Source organism: Copadichromis virginalis, linkage group LG19 (genome assembly GCF_057382275.1).
Source record: "Copadichromis virginalis isolate Kocher_CV1m ecotype Utaka linkage group LG19, C_Virginalis_male_GT1.1, whole genome shotgun sequence".
NCBI lineage: Eukaryota > Metazoa > Chordata > Actinopteri > Cichliformes > Cichlidae > Copadichromis > Copadichromis virginalis.
Genome location: NC_140636.1, coordinates 8719986 through 8738198, shown reverse-complemented (window position 1 = coordinate 8738198; position 18213 = coordinate 8719986). Strand labels below are relative to the sequence as shown.

General features: G+C 40.0%; 1 protein-coding gene across 1 annotated transcript in view; it reads left to right on the top strand.

Moving 5' to 3' along the window:
• Positions 1–18213, top strand: part of akap6 (A kinase (PRKA) anchor protein 6) — a 238045-nt gene that overhangs the window by 173354 nt on the left and 46478 nt on the right. The window contains exons 16-17 of the mRNA XM_085440867.1: positions 4201–4347; positions 15424–15684. Of these exons, the coding sequence (XP_085296993.1) occupies positions 4201–4347; positions 15424–15684 (408 nt within the window). The remainder of the gene's footprint in view (positions 1–4200; positions 4348–15423; positions 15685–18213) is intronic.

Genomic DNA, 18213 nt, shown 5'->3' with positions numbered 1-18213 from the left:
ACAGCAGAGAGAATGTCACAGGTCACATTCTCTTTGAACCCTAGAAGTATTATATGAAGAAAGAGAATAAAAAAGTGGCAAAAGTGGAAGAAAACATTTTAGTTAGACATAATCAAATAGTCACAGACTAAAGGCACTCTCTGTCACCAAAAGTGAAAACTGCTTTTTAAAACTACTGCTGATGCATCATTTCTAATCTTTGGCAGTTTTACTTTTAAAAGTTTGAAACTGAAACTATGAGCAAAACACACACACACACACACACACACACACACACACACACACACACACACACACACACACACACACACACACACACACACAACACCCAGCTTGTGCTCGCCATTTTCACCTTTGTGAATATTGGCACACGCCAAACGTGCTGCTATGCATCACACCTTCATGTTTCAGCTGGCCACTTCTGATGTTTCATTGCACAGAAATCCTGCATTTTTTCAACAGGGCTTTTATGGTGAAATATTTGCAGAAACATCTTTTTGTATTTATTAATATCTTGTGTCCTGACCTAGCAAAGTTTTTAATATCGCAGAAAATATCAAAACTATTCACTAACAATTACAGGGGATTACAAAAATGTAACATGCTCATTTGTTAGAAGTGGAATGGTAATATTTGCTGTCACCAGTTTGCAGCCTGCTTTAAGCTTTGGATATTTTTAAAAAGTTGAACCCTTCTCAGCTGGCCAACTTTTGAGGCTTTGAGTCGTGGCGTGTGTTGCCGGCATTTGTTTGAGCTTCAATTCCCATCATACGGCAAGAGTCTCTTACTGCGAACATGGTGTCAGTGTCATTGAAGCAGCGCTCCTTTACTTTTCCATCTATTTATTGTAGTTTTCTCTGTTTCTTTCCTCTGCACATGATCTCTTTATCTCAGTCCTTGTCTTTTTTACTTCGTTCTTTGTCTCTCTCCATCCTTAGGCCTGTGTATCTTAGTCCATCCTTGCATGGAGATTGACTGGAGGCATGAATACATCACAGCTAGCCATCCATGTAACCCTCCCTTCCACCCCCCCATCTTCACCCATCATCCTCCCCTCCACCCTCCCATTTCTCCAAGATCCCTCTCTCAGCACTTATCTCAAAGTTCGGATCTCATGCATTTTAATCGGCGTGTCTATCTTCCTTTCTCCCTCTCTCCCTCTTTTCTTTGACTTTGGATCAGTGGCATCCTTCAAACAAACAACAACAACAAAACAACCCCCCTGCCGCCTCCCTACTGGCTCCCTATCCCCTTTTTAAATCAATATTTGCCATCAGCGAATAAATCGTATAATTTCCTGGCTGTTAGAAGAGTGCGACGCCGACATATTTACCTTCCACTCGTCTATTTTTTTTGCCTTCGATCCCTCGTTCTCGCGGCGTGGCTATTAGCTAAGTGAAGGGGATGGATGGCCGTGAAGCACCGAGCGATAGCATCTCCATCAGAATCGTCGACATTGAAAAATGGCCGCCGCCTCTCTGATGACAGCACAGCAAAAACACACATACACATACACACACAAACATGCATGCATACATACATCCACACACACACATAGAGTCACAGAAGAGACATTTAAATATTCAAATAGGGCCGGGTGGTAATGATAAACGACAAGGGAAAAGTAGAATTGAGTAGCTATCGATGCAGAAAATGAAAAGAGGAGAAAGAGAAAAGAGGAGAGGAGGAGGGAAATTAAGCCAAAAAATATGGAGGCATGGAGGGAGAGGAGAGTTATGCTAACAAGCGAAAACAGGGAAGACAAGAGATGGATGGAAAATAGGATGGATGAATTAGGCAAATAAGTGCAAGTGGTGTTTTACAGTAGATAAAATAAATAAATGTGGAGATTTAAAAAGATGGATTGAAAGAAGAGAAAGGGCAAGTGGAACAAGAACTACGAAACTAAACCTTGGACTTCATAAAATAAAGGGGACATAATGGCTGGAAGGGCATGCAGAACCCTGGAAGTACTTGCTAAAGACAAGACATTTAGCCAGTGTAGAAACCAGAAAGTGAATCTATAAGTCATAAATGGAAGAATTGAAGTTGCCAAAAATCAAGACACCACAAAGAGTAAACAAAGATCAGACCACAAAAAAAGGAGCTGGAGAGAAAACTCGAGAAACAAGCAAAAATGTGGTTGGTTGGAAGCGCAATATCCAGAGAGAAGAACGAAAGGGAGAAAGGAAATTAAATCAACTCAAAATGATGTAGTTTAGCATCAAAGAACTTCTGAGCTGAAATAAAAGGAAGAAAAAAAATCAATATGAAAGCACAAAAGACATAAAAATGAAGAGCTTTGACAATTAAGGTACACTTTACTGCCATTCTCTCCATAAAGTCAGTGTACTATAGAAGACAATTGTTGCTGTGCACAACAAAAGTGAAGAGGTAAAAATACGAGTGGTGCCATTCCTGTTTGGGCGTAAATATAAATCTGATTATTTGTACTGCAACTTGATTTCTTCTTATGGGCTCTTATGGACTTGAAGGTAGGATTTAACTATGGGCGCCTACTTGGCAACGTTTAATGAAACAAAGTGACACAAGGTATAAGATCAGCCTGTTTTCCATTGTCAGTGTGATAAAAGACACAAGTAGGAAATTGCCTGGTCGATTGCTGTCAATCAGTTGTGTCAAAAACTTCCAACTTTGGGGAAAAACTGTGATATTTCTAGAAAACTGCATCAGTTGTTTTAAATGTTTTTTCTTCACATTCCTGAAAGTGTGACTTTTAGATTCAAAAATAGAAAAACCTGCAGCTCCTTCACTCCCCAACTACAGAACTCAAGCACAAAAGGGAAGGAAAATATTCAGCAACACTTGCTGGTACAAAATGGAGCATTTTTAAAATCTCTCCATAAAGGACTCCACAGTCTACCGTCAAGTGTGTTTGATTCCTGCGCGACTGCGGAGCTGCAGAGGTGCGACAGAGTTTTTATCTTTAAAGCGGTCAAAGCAGGTGAAGCAGTGAGTGAAATCTGCTGAAAACTCCTGCGACACCCTCAAACGCTTCATCATGAGATGAGCTGCAAACAATAACAATAAAAAATGTGCTCCCGTTTGAAAGACCAAGGAATATTCTACTGAAAATCTGTCTTTTGAGCATTTAATACTCACCCCCTGTAGATGGATTCACAGCAAGTACAATGGATTCAAGTGGAGATCCAGTTTCATGGTGTCAACATGTCAAAACATAGAAACATTGACATTACAAATTTCCTTTGTCAAGCGTGTTTTGGAATAAAAAAATTACCAGCAACCACTGCCTCAGTCGTTTATCCTAAGCAAGAGCTTTAAGTTTCCAGTACAGAACCATAAATAGTTCAACCGTATTTGTGTGCCCACACCTGTAAATGGTAAGAAAAAAGGTTAACTGTAGATATGCTGATGTTTTAATGATTTAAAACATTAAACTGGACAGGATAGCTTTCTATAGGGTTATATATGGAAATGTGGAACGTGATTTTGAATGTACTAATCAACAGCGGTGAATTACACAGCCATACTGCCTTTTAAAATGTTGGTGCTGGACAAGTCAAGCTGGTTAAGCACATTATCAATTATTTCAACACTGTAAAGTGCATTAAAGGTGTGGTTGAAGCTATGCAAGTAACACCCATGTTTAAAGTGGCTTTTTATGCGCCAGGTTAAAGTCATCATATGTGCAAGTAATCCGTATCAGCCAATAGCTCAGATTTACAAATAAGATCAGGTATTTCTAATATAATTATCTCAGGCACACACAGCCCCACCGACCTGATGAACAAACCTTATTTTTACAAGGGGCAGCCAATAAAAAGAAAGCTGGCTTAAAAGGAGGGTGACCTCAAAGGAAAGGAGCTAAAACAGCTTGTTGCTGACAGCAAATTAATGAGGGCCGGCACAAAGATCGAGTAGGAGATAAACAAGGATTATTTTGAATGCAGTATCGAGCAAGGTAACTCTAATAGAGTTCAAGAATAAAAATATGGAGCAGTCTCCTTCAAAGGGAAGGAAAATTTGTGGCTAATTTAAAGGTCAACATGTAGGAGTGGGACGAGCATAAATGCCCAGTCAGTGTGGTACCATTAATTAAGGCTATATTAACGAATCCCGAGTTTGTTTTTTTAACTAGTGTGCTTCACACAGCTGCCAAACAAGAGTTAAATGTCAAGTTGGATTGTATCTGTTCATACGTGTGTCCTCCTTATCCAGAGCAGCCACACTGAGCTGATGATGATGGAGAGCAGAAAGACCAACCTGCTGGGCCGAGCCGAGTCTCTGAAGAGGAGTGGCACTGAACTACCGAGCAGCTTCCACTGCAAAATACACAACCTGACACACATGTGGAGACAGCTGGAGGTAACACACACGCACAGTAAGACACAGTAGAGCCAAGTTTTAGAAGATACAGGAGTGCAACTGTGGCACCATGGCCACAGAGATAGTATATCACAGTAATACTCCGTTGAGACTGTGCATATAAGTCTGTGTTTCTATGTGTGTGTGTCTGTGTGTCTAATTTTAGGCTAATCAGCACTGATCCAATCTAGAACATGAAGATGATAATTAGTGTCGTCTCAATTAGGGAGCCCTGCTGCCACCATGGCCTTTAACTGTGCAGTGGAATGCACAGACAGACAGACAGACAGATCAATCTACGACTTTAAATGGATACATCATACAGTGGTGACTTAGAAAACAGAAAACACATTCGCCATAAAGTATACCGTGCTTTATTTCTTTCTAATACACATTGGACACAGTAACAGCTCTGAAGACATGCACACACACTAAAGAAAACCAGTGTAGGAATAACAGTTTTTATTTTTCTGAGATCCCAAAAATCTGAAGATAAAGCTTTGAGTTAATATTTTGGTCCATATCAACCAGAAAAGCTCTTCTGATGAGTCAACCTTTTTTGGCAAGTTATCAGTGTGTGCTTTTGATGAAAGGCACACAGTGAGTCACAAATTATGTACTTCGATACATAGACCAAACCCCTCTGGCTATCCTGTATGGGGTGCTTTGGGAGTACGGGATGTGTGCCACTTTATGACCGTTGCAGGAGCTTTGTCCTCATTCCCAGTAATAAGTTGGACTCGAGCCTGGTGTGTGTTTCACTCTTTCACAGCTACCCTTTGTCACTGATTCTGTTCATGGTTTTTATGGACAAGTCCAGCCAAGTGGCAGAAGGTTTTCACTTTGTTGCTCTTAGAATCTCATCTCTGCTTTTTGCAGATGATGTGGTTCTGTTTCCTTCATCGGGTGATGGTCTCCAGCTCAGACTGGAGCAGTTGGCAGCCAAGTTTTCCTTTGCCGGAAAAGGGTGGAGTGTCTACTCCGGGTCAGGGATGAGTGACTGGCCCAAGTGGAGGGGTTTAAGTATCTCGGGGTCCTGTTCATGAGTGGCGTCAAGGCTGCAATGGTGCAGACGGTGCGTTGGTCTGTTGTGCTAAACAAACAGCTGGGAATGAAAGCAAAACTTAGAGATAGGATGAGGAGTTAAGCAATCTGAGAGGTGCTCAGGGTAGTACTGCTACTCCTTCACACCAAAAGGCGTGCATTGAGGTGGTTTGGGCGTCCTGCAAGGATGCCTTCTGAGTAACTCCTGGGCTGGGGAAGTTAAGATTACATCTCTTGGCCGGCCTTTTTAGCGCCTTGATAAGAGGAGAGTGCAGTTCTGCACTGTGAGGTAGTGACTGGTGATCTCTCTGGTGACATTTCTGCTGTTGGTGGTTGAACATTAATGACACCTGAAGATGAAGTGCTGCATTTGTCAGTAGAACCCTAAACTTCTATTGATGATAATACACCTACTTATCTATAATTGTATACAGTGGTCCCTCGCTATAACACCGTTCACCTTTTGCAGCCTCGCTGTTTCGCGGATTTTTGATTGGCTGCAGACCATTGTCAATCAATCTCGTGCTCTGTCTCCTGTACAGTACAGAATGCGTTCAGCTTGTCAAATTTACATAAATCTTCGATCGCTAGCAGTGTGACTCTGAAGTGCTGTACTGTATGTTTGTAAGTTTTCTCCCCAACAAACACAACATGGTCAACGATGAAACGTTTTGCACTGTCAAAGCCAACCGCGGGTGCCTTTGGTTTCATTCTATAACACTGGACTTATTTTTGTACGAAGGTTTGAACTTTGAGACAAGAGAGAAAAGTGTGAAAATGTTCATGCCTGTCTGAGAAAAGTGTAGTGAGGGTTTTTACAGCCTTAAAACATCTATAATAATTGTAAAACATAAAGTTGGCTACTTCGCGGATTTCACCTATCGTAGGTTATAATTAGTAGTTTTCTTCAGCTTTTTTCTCCAAAGTGTCCGTGGCCAACTGGAGGTCACCTGATATTCATTGTGAAAAAGTTAAATAGACTTGAACCACCTGAAACAACTTTCATCTGTATGTCTTGTACTGTATTTGGGTCATTCCAAGGACTGAAGTGAGCTCCGCATGCTTTGCTAATGGGTACGTTGGTGGCAGTTGTTTGTCTGTACCTCGGCGTGGTGATTAATTCCAGGTCTGCGGTGGGGTGACAGCTGGCGACGGCTCGTCAGGAGGCTGAAATTGCAGCGATGTGACTTTGTTCCTCCGAAGAAACAAACCGTCTCCTGTCGACCGAGTGGCACGTCACACAAACAGAGAGAAGCAACAGAGGAGCAAACACCATCTGCGTGTGTGCGCGTCATTTCCTTGTAGTCCCTAATGATGACACACACACATACACAGTATTGCCTCACTCATAAAAGTTATTGGAAGTGTGTGTGTGCGTGTGTGTGTGCATTAACATATGTATCAACCTTGCTGAAATGGATTCAATTTTAGAAATTAAACAACAGCAACAGATGAGTCTTTCTCTCTGCCTCTCTCTCTGCATCGTGTGTATTTCCGCCACAGTAACCAGGCTGTGATTAAACTTCTGTTACTGACGGGGAGGCATTTGGACTCTGAATGCCATTTCCCACGCATGCATTAAAGTTTGTGTGTGTGTCATCAGGTTGGGGGCTCTTAATCTCACATTCTCACTCGCTCTCCTGGTTTTCCTTCATCCGTCACCTCTTCAAATTCTGCAAGTATGTGGACACCCCATTAGCATGTCACAGTTACCAGAACTGAAACCAAACAGCTTTTGAAAAAGCAAATGCCCAAAAAACGCCACAGCTGTCCATTCCTGCAGGTTCTTAGTGTTTAGCTTAAATCATCACTAATGAGTAAAGAGACTAGAGGTTGGCATCTTGAGTAATTAGATGACAGAAGTAAGCACAAGTTGTAAACATGGGAATCTTTCCCATCATCGCCTTCCCACCCACATGATGAAAATGCTTCTCTTACGCAGTTAAGCTCTATATTATTCAGGTCCTGTCATCTCCATACAGTGGGGCAAAAAAGTATTTAGTCAGCCACCGATTGTGCAAGTTCCCCCACCTAAAATGATGACAGAGGTCAGTAATTTGCACCAGAGGTACACTTCAACTGTGAGAGACAGAATGTGAAAAAAAAATCCATGAATCCACATGGTAGGATTTGTAAAGAATTTATTCGTAAATCAGGGTGGAAAATAAGTATTTGGTCAATAACAAAAATACAACTCAATACTTTGTAACATAACCTTTGTTGGCAATAACAGAGGTCAAACGTTTACTATAGGTCTTTACCAGGTTTGCACACACAGTAGCTGGTATTTTGGCCCATTCCTCCATGCAGATCTTCTCGAGAGCAGTGATGTTTTGGGGCTGTCGCCGAGCAACACGGACTTTCAACTCCCGCCACAGATTTTCTATGGGGTTGAGGTCTGGAGACTGGCTAGGCCACTCCAGGACTTCCAAATGCTTCTTACGGAGCCACTCCTTTGTTGCCCGGGCGGTGTGTTTTGGATCATTGTCATGTTGGAAGACCCAGCCTCGTTTCATCTTCAAAGTTCTCACTGATGGAAGGAGGTTTTGGCTCAAAATCTCACGATACATGGCCCCATTCATTCTGTCCTTAACACGGATCAGTCGTCCTGTCCCCTTGGCAGAAAAACAGCCCCATAGCATGATGTTTCCACCCCCATGCTTCACAGTAGGTATGGTGTTCTTGGGATGCAACTCAGTATTCTTCTTCCTCCAAACACGACGAGTTGAGTTTATACCAAAAAGTTCTACTTTGGTTTCATCTGACCACATGACATTCTCCCAATCCTCTGCTGTATCATCCATGTGCTCTCTGGCAAACTTCAGACGGGCCTGGACATGCACTGGCTTCAGCAGCGGAACACGTCTGGCACTGCGGGATTTGATTCCCTGCCGTTGTAGTGTGTTACTGATGGTGACCTTTGTTACTTTGGTCCCAGCTCTCTGCAGGTCATTCACCAGGTCCCCCCGTGTGGTTCTGGGATCTTTGCTCACCGTTCTCATGATCGTTTTGACCCCACGGGATGAGATCTTGCGTGGAGCCCCAGATCGAGGGAGATTATCAGTGGTCTTGTATGTCTTCCATTTTCTGATGATTGCTCCCACAGTTGATTTTTTCACACCAAGCTGTTTGCCTATTGTAGATTCACTCTTCCCAGTCTGGTGCAGGTCTACAATACTTTTCCTGGTGTCCTTCGAAAGCTCTTTGGTCTTGGCCATGGCGGCGTTTGGAGTCTGACTGTTTGAGGCTGTGGACAGGTGTCTTTTATACAGATGATGAGTTCAAACAGGTGCCATTCATACAGGTAACGAGTGGGGGACAGAAAAGCTTCTTACAGAAGACGTTACAGGTCTGTGAGAGCCAGAGATTTTCCTTGTTTGAGGTGACCAAATACTTATTTTCCACCCTGATTTACGAACAAATTCTTTACAAATCCTACCATGTGGATTCATGGATTTTTTTTTCACATTCTGTCTCTCACAGTTGAAGTGTACCTCTGGTGCAAATTACTGACCTCTGTCATCATTTTAAGTGGGGGAACTTGCAAAATCGGTGGCTGACTAAATACTTTTTTGCCCCACTGTATATGATTGTGGGTAACTGGCATCATTGTCATTGGAGCAGGGACTTAACATACGCTCCATAAGACAAAACTGTCTGCTTGCCATAACACATACTGTGCAGCACTGGCTCAGACAACCATGCATATATAAATATGTAGTGGCAAAGATTATATTTGATACAATAATCCTACTATTGATTTAATGCATATAATTTTTATAAGTTAACATCGATCCCCAAGATAATTGTCCATAACCATACTATGTTAACCAACTTTAAACATATGCCAAGGCAGCTCACTCTCTTGGCAATATTCACTTTTAAGGGGATAGCATTGTATTTTTATATAAACATTAAGTATAATAATATTATAAATGTATTTCGAACTAATTAGGCAGCTCATTCTCTTTCTCTTGACGATCCTTTCTTTAAAGATGTAACACATTTTGCGGTCGACTTGAATGAAAGGCAGATGTGAAATGTAAAAGTGAGATCAGAGGTCAAATATGACATGATATATGATTCAGACTATAATGTGTTGTTTATAATCCTCATACACCAGCATCATTTCCTAAATGCTGCCAATACAAAGGCAGTAAAATGTTCAGCATAGTTTTAAAGATAAAAGACAAATTTGGCCTTAGATGACCTTGAAGAAGAGGTCATCACTTTGACCTTCAGATCAGTCTATTGATCTTGAAGTAAAGGTTAAAGGCCAATTGTGACCACCACACTTTTTAAGAATCATAGTTTCTAAGTAATACGTCTTTTTTCGATTTTCTGCCAATAAATCATTAAGTTGATCTTTTTTGATGTTAACATGACCCCACTCTGCACCCCTACAAACCTTTAGCAAAATTAAGTGACAACTTTCTTTCACAAAGAATAACACGCTACCGAAAACAACCTATAACAAAGCCTTTATTAATGGCAGTGCTGAGGACTGTAAACCAGGGAACCAAGTTTATTTTTTGCTTGGGAAATTATTTTGTTACTTTTTGTGATGAGTTATGTTCGTTCTGTACTACCTTTGTTGAACGCGATTTCCCCGGAAGCTCAGGTTTCTTTCTGATCCTTCCGATGTTGGATTGAAGCCTAAAGAATTCTTTCTTGATTAAAAAAAGGTTTCATTGTTTTTCAAGGTTCCATGTCCTCCCAAAACGCAACCTGTTGTATCAACACTATTAAGAAGAATGTGCACTCTTAATAATAACGCCAGGTGAGCAGGATGAACAGGGACCTCTTCTGTCTTCACCCAAACTTTCAGTCTTTCTATTTCTTCTATTTCTGTCTCCTCCCAATCACATTTATTTCTCCTCCTTTACCTCTGATATTTGTTTCCCTGTTTTCCTTTCATTTTACTTTTTATCACTCTATTTCTTGCAGTGTTAAATTTTAGCTTATGTTAAATATGTCAGAGGTCTCACTTGTTTCTGTCTTTCTGTCTTCTTCTCCTTCGGTCCTTTGCTCTCTCCTCACCCTTCCAACCTGGCGCCTCAGTGGCGTATTAACGGGCCTGTCGGTGCTCGCGTCGGCATCTGGTGCTCTGACACAAATTGGGAATTAACTGGAATTGATGTCCTGTGTCTCGCCTCTGAACTATCCTGGCCTTATGAAGAATTTATGACATAGCAAACACACGCACACACACAACCTGAATGATGAAGAAATAAAGAGGTTGTAAATTAGCTGTCATCTTTTCTGTCATGCTTTTTGGCAGCCAGATTTTTTTGGGGGGCGGTTTTGCAGCTGTTCAAGGTCAAACTGTATGTGTATGGGTATTTACAGTACATACACTGGATACTATACACATAATGTGGAGGCAGAGCTGACAGGAATGAAATGAGCTTGAGCTTAAGCTTGAGAATCAGGCTTCACAGCTCTTTAGCAAACAAACAAATATTTGGAGATCTGCTGGTCGTCTTGCCTTGTGATATGAATATGTTCACCAATGTATGTTTTAGGAAAAAAGATGTTTTTGCCTGCTGTCTTGGGAAAATGTTCTTTATGTCTCTTAAATTACATCCTTGATGGCAGCTATTTCTCCTTGGATATGAGCTATCTTGCTCTCGTTTCTCTTTCTGTTTCTTGTTCTCTCCGTCAAATTAAGAAGACATTCATGATCTTAGCACAAAGCTAACTGCACACTTGACTGTTTGGGGTCCTGTTGTTGCAGTAGGTCATTGTCTAATGGGTTGTTATTACCTGCCAGAGTTCAGCTAAAGTGCTTTCTCCTATACTAATGACTCAGTACCTTTTGTATCAACACACACACATATATATATATTAGAGATGGACCTGACCTAAATTACTGGATCGGATATCGGAGAAAAATAAAAAATGTAATCTGATCCATTAAATATCACGAAAGCACCTCACAAAACTTGCAACGCGCCGTAACTCGCCTCAGAACGTTAGCACGTCGGAGCAGTATGCATCACGTGATAGAGCGGCTGTGGCATGCGGGACCTGTCGGTGGTCTGGATAGCATTTGGAGCTTCGCTAGCAACCCGGCATTTCATCTCCGACAAAGTTATCCCCGAGAGAAGTAAAGCAAGTGTGTAAGTCCATCTCTGAATGTTTGTAAAGCATTCCTGCGTTAAGCTTAACAAACGATATATGGAGCGACTGCCTCTTCTGGCTGCTACTTCAATCATGAAACTGCTTAACGATCAGCTGATCGGCTTTTCTGTCGCGAGTCCGTGTCTCTAGTTTGCTTTTGGCCCACTTTGCACCAGAAAGAGGAAACCAGCGGCTGAACAACAGCAGCACGTTTAAGCTTGATCAGCTGTTGTTAGAATTTATTTAATATTACTTTCTACTCGAGGATCTTTTTCTATGTAGCTGACGCTGGTAACTGTGCAGGGGCGGATCTAGCAAAGTTTAGCCAGGGGGGCCGATAGGGCATTAACAGGGAAAAGGGGGCACAAAGACATACTTTTTTCTTATTCTCATTTAAAATGTCTAGCTTTTAATAAATAATTATCTGACACCCAAAGTTTTAATTTGATGTAAAATGAATAGAAGTCAATTACTGTATATAGTGACTATTAAGTCTAATATATATACCCTAGTAAGCTATAGTACTTTTTCCTTTGGGAAGGTACCATCTGTGCAGTCTGCAATTTTGTTGAAGAAAGATGTTGAATCTATTTAATATTTCTTGAAAAATAATTGATTTCTGTGCATTTTTTTTCACACTGCATCAAATTAAGGTTGATTACGTCGATTAAGCATCATGAGGTGGAGCGTGAGGGGTGGTTCCCTATTTTTTATTTATTTATTTTTGTTGTTGCTGGGAGTTGGAACCCTATTAGTTAGGTTGCTTAATATTTATGCTAAGTACTCTTTAAAATACCAGAATAGGGAGGATGGTGTAGGTTTAAGTTTATTAGATTGATCAGTATTGCTGAACTATGAAATTTTTTTTTTTTTGCATACAGGTATAACAGAATAGCTTTAGTGTAGTTGTTGTTTTAAACTTGAGTATGAACTTATACAAAATGCAGCAAGATATTTAAAAAACAGTTTTGTTGATTAAAAAACACTATATCGGATTCATATCGGTATCGGCAGATATCCAAATTTATGATATCGGTATCGGACATAAAAAAGTGGTATCGTGCCATCTCTAATATATATATGCAAATTAACAACAGAAACCCACATTGGGCTTGTTCAGGAGCAACTCTGTGTTCTGTTATTCCTGCCATGGCTGCTTGTTACAGTCATAGTGGAAACTTCAAGATAGCAGCTATCTGAACCTTGAAATTTTCCAAACAATGCATTATGAACCCTGAACAGGACAAGATACAGAGTACAGCTCCCACTGCAGAAACCAAAAGGTATGAAAAGAGAATTACTTCTGGTTTGCCAGCTATTTGGAAACATGGAAGGATGTAGTCGTTGTGTTTGTTGTATTTTACATGCTGAGAATGATGTAGTATAAGACCAAACCTTGGGACTCAACTTTCTTGCTTACTGGTTAAAATTGCTCCAATCCAACTTTATTTATAGAGCACTATAAAACAACATGATAGACCAAAGTACTTTCCAGTAAGAAACAGTAATAAAAGTTTAAAAAAAATATGCATTAAACAGACAAAGAAAATAAAATCACAATAAAATAAATAAATAAATGAGAAAAGATCAACATGAATAAGTAAATATTAAAACATGAATAAAATAGACGAATAATAAAATAACTAACTCTGGTATTACTCCTAAAATGCCTTGGAAAAAAAATCAAATGTTGATGCCAGCCTAATATGGAGGGGCAACTTATTCTATACATGGGAGCCGCAACAGCGAAAGCCCCGGTGTGTCAGTCTCGACATGGGGACAGCAAGGAGTGACTGGTCATATGATCTGAGAGAACGTTGTGGAGTGTATAAGTGTAGAAGGTCTGCCAGGTAGGTAGGAGCCAGGCTATTTAAAACTTTAAAAGCAAACAATAAAATTGTTTGTTTGTTTTCAAAGTGAAAATGCCACATTGTTAGTGTATGGATGTTTTGTGACATTGGTGACACCTTAAGACGCAAACAGTTCCTAGCGTGTATTAAAGAATAATCGCTGTTATTATAACTTCTTCTATTAAAGTAAACATGGCAGTATGATCTTCCTATCTGCTAATCCTGACAACCTGTTCATGTACTACTGTTCCCTATTTGCCCACTGCTAGTAGCAAAGTGTTTTTGTGGGTTTTCTGAGCGTGGCTTATGTAATGGAGTTGGTTCTGGTAGTGATGTCATTTTTCAGCGGTTTTCAGTGATCATTTTTATTAGAACATTTGTAGTTATGCAGTGAGGTCAGCCGTACTGAGTTGCTCCTGCAAGGAAAAATTCAAAGAGAAAATATTAGGTATTAGATAATTAGTAATGACAACATGAAGATAACCTAGCAAAAGCATTAGCGCTACGTCTTTATCAATCAATTGTGTTCTGTGTATGAGATTAAATAAACTGGAGTGTGTCCAAACTGGAGAAATGTAGAAGGACAACTTTGGAAGATTCAGACTTGACGAGACTGCTCTTTTGGACTGTATAGTAAATCTTACTTTCCTACATGCAAATTGAAGCTAAAGCTAAAAAAAACGAAGAACGTATTTATTTATGTTCCTTTGGCATGTTGCACTCTGAATGTTACTGCTGATATCATGGCCTGGTCTCTGCCTTGAGCCTGTGATTGGTGGCCATCACAAGTTTGTTTGTTTTGTATTGATGAGCACTTTTAAGAAACACACACACACACACACACACACACACACACACACACACACACACACACACACTTGTTGAACTCCAACTGGAGAATAGTCTCTCTCAGCGGCTTACTGTGTCTCACTGTGTGATCAAACAGGGGTTGGAAAATTACTCTGCAGTGCTTATTACACACACACACACACACACACACACACACACACACACACACACACACACACACACACACACACACACACTTTGAGTCGCGCTCTTGTTGTTTTCAGTTGTTCCTATTTGAAACCGTGATTGCTCCGCGCCAAACCCTCTTTCAGTTTGTATTGTGTCTAAATGATGTTTTGTTTTGGGTGTGAATATCACAACTCTGTAGGAGAAGCTGCTAGAAGCTCTGAATTAGCAGCTGATCTGTTTGCACCTGGAAAAACACCAGACATATTCCCAGAGTTTTATTCATTCCCAACAGAAGGTTTGTGATGACAACAAGCTAATTGATAGTTTTGATAACACCGTTAGAAACTTTGTCTAAACGTGTTATTATCTAAAAATAAAACTTTAAAGATTTTTTCTTACATCAAGAAATGCAGAAATGTGAGAAATATTATAATTATATAGAGAGAGACATACAGCAAAGTAATGTAACCTTTCTACAAGACATTTTATGCAAGAATTAGAAAATATGATGACGTACAGTCCAAGTTTGAAGTCAACTCAACTCTGAAACTAGTAATTGAAACGATTACCAATGGGACTGTACGATATCACTGATTGATCTGTGACTGGGTGGGAAATATTCCAGTTTAACCTTCCAGTAGCACCTGTCAGCTGTAAATCCATGCACAGTCTGTGTTCGCAGCATCAGTAGAGCATTAGATCAAATGAAATTACTTTTAATTTCCAGTTAACTTGTACAGTATTGTATGTGAGAGCAAACCAGCAACCTCCCCCACCCCCCAATGTAAACACGATCTCATGTCAACAAGAACATTATGATTATATTATTACATCTTGAACAGCAGCACTGACATCAATGACATTACTGAAAATGTAATCTTCACACTTGCAGCTAGGCGCAGAATACATGACATCCCTATTATTGATCTGCACATTTATAAAGGTAGATGATTAATAGCTGTGTGAGTATTGATTGATATGCTACTTTACATGATGGAGTATTGACATAACAAGGAGTCCTCAATGTAATTGCCTGACTTTTTCCTTTTTTCCCCCCCCGGACTCTTCTCTCTTATTTCAGAAAATCCTCTCCAAGCATTCAGGACCTGGTAGGTCTGAGCAAAACCAGTCGTCCAACATAAAAGCTCAGCTGGCTGGAGGTCGAGGTGTCACTGTGGAAAACCCTCGATCAGCCCTGTCCCCACTTACCAACTCACTTCTGGAGCAGTTGGAGGCCCGTATCAAGGAGCTGAAGGCGTGGCTGCGAGACACTGAACTCCTCATCTTTAACTCCTGCCTCAGACAGGACAAGGATGCTTCAGAGCAGCTCCAGAGCTTCAAGGTAGGAAGGAAAGTGTCTCGGTTTGTCTCTTCGGATGTTTGCCTCAATATCAGTTAAATTAGGATTATATTAGTCTAATAGTAGAAACCTACAGCAGTCAGTTGTTACATATCAAGCTCTTTTATTTCATCATGGCAAACTTTTTTCTCAGTACACCTTCATTAAGCAAAGTACTCCCTTGATTTGTTTCGTGACTAAATGTAATCCTACAGAGAAGTACTATAGTCAGACCACCAACTTTACAGATGTGTATCTGAAATCACAATAAATGAAGATGAGTGTGGTTTGATATCTTACTGATAATATATTTGGTGTGACACCTTCCACACAGGGCATGATTTACTAAACAGGGCAAAAAGCGTGTGACCGTAATCCCCAAATAATGCTCATTGGTTTGAAAGTTTTAAGGTTTTTTTTTAACCAGAGCTCAGCAGTTTTCTAAACTCAGTTGCAGCCACTTCATTTCAATATCAAGCACAAAAAATAAGACAGGTGCGTTTTTCTCCTCCCTATATATGTTGCACATTAAGAAAGGGCCTCTTATGCAACAAGGTCACTCAGAAAAAAATGTCTGAATTGTCACCTTTTACACGTAATCTTGTCACTGTACTTTTTTAACACCAAAACCCAGTTTGCGTTGCCGCATCCGTTGATTAATATGACGATATGTTGATGGTATTAATGCTCCAATTGAATAAGAACAGATAGCAGGTGACACAGCATGGCTTTTTATGCTGTATCACCTGCTGCTAAATACTATAAATACCTTTTCAATGTTGGAACTTTTATAAAGTCTACTTTGGGGTAATAAAATTTCTATTTCAGGTGTATAGTTGGCCAAGATGGACAGATGAGTAGTAATCATATGATCCAGTGTAGTCTTCAGTTTAGTTTGCCCACACGTGTCCATTTATAAATTACTGCAGATGGAAACATCACTCGTCTCTGCCTGAACTAATACTTTACTTGATATTAGTGTGTATATCATGAGTATCTAGTTAAATGACTAAAGAAAAAGCCAATCAGTTGAGTTTATTCCAAAAGGTTACCAAGTTCACTATTCAAAATAACATTTCTTGCCTTTGATAAACCAGCTTCTGTATTTAATGGCACAAAAACAGCAACAAAATAATTCAACTACTTGACTTTGTATACAAATATGAATCTAGATAAACTAACAGTTTTCAAACACAAATCATCAGAAACAAAGACACAAGATAACAAAGTGACAGCAAATAGATCCATACTGTGTGTGTGTGTGTGTGTGTGTGTGTGTGTGTGTGTGTGTGTGCGTGTGTGAGTAAAGCATTCAGAGGTTCTGTCTGAGGTCCACTGTCACTTTTCTTCATTAACTTTTGCAAATATGTGACAAAGCTTTGGCAAATCAACACCGAGCATTAACAGAAAACATTGTGACTGTGTGTGTGTGTGTGTGTGTGTGTCTTTGTGTTGTTGCTAAGTATAGTAATACATCGTCTTAATGAGGCCAAATGAAAGCAGGGCTGTTTTGAAGCGATGGATGTATAGAGGAAACAGCAGTTAACCTTAAAAGCCACGGGACACTAACAGGATATTAATCAGCCTACATCACACAGCGAACAGCTAGCTGCGCTGATTAGCCTAGCCCTGCCGTGTGACTGACAACCAGAGACACACACACAAATCCACACAATCACCGTGTAAGTGTACCCACTGATATAGAACTGCATGCACACAGAAGTACATTAATTCATATACGTTTGAATTATGCTCATAAATGCTGCACAGTTAAATTACACACACATATGCAAATAAAGAGACTCAGGCAGAGGCATGCATTAAAAATGAATGCATAAAAACATATAGCTGACTGCAGTAACACAAAGAAATGAAAGCACGACTAGACAAACAGCCCTGCTGAAACAAAAAAGTTGCTTCCGTGTGATTAAGAATGTAGAACTTTAATCTTTTTGTAACCTTTCAGATTCTTTGGTTGTGACAGCTTTTACGCAAAAGAATCAGCAGCACATAATCTTTATTCATTTGAGCTTAGGCCTAAAAAGTTGGGAAAGTTTGTAAAGTGAGCATATTTGTGCATGTATGCATGTAACCGTGCATTTCATGCCTCGGGTTGAGTGTACAAAGGGAATACATAAGAGTGTGATAGAACCTTGGAATGACCCACCTGGTCATACCTCATGAAGTAGATCTGAGTGGTAAGATAGCTTTAATATTTCTAGTAAACAGAAATAAATGTGGTTTCTAAAGTGTCTAAAACTAGTTATGAAATGTCCTGTAAGGGCTTACTTTCAATCATCATCATTTTTGGCTTCAGAATTTGTAATGTAAGTAGTCTTTTTTTATCAACACCTATTAGAAGGAAGCATGTTGATAGCATCTAACTTACATACATCATTACTAGCTCTATTGTGGTGTACGACCACTACACAAGGGAACCTTTTTTCAAGTCTAGGAATGTAAAAAAAAACCTGGGCAGGGTTTAAATATAAATAGAAATAACTATTAAGCATATTTTTAAAGGAATGTGCT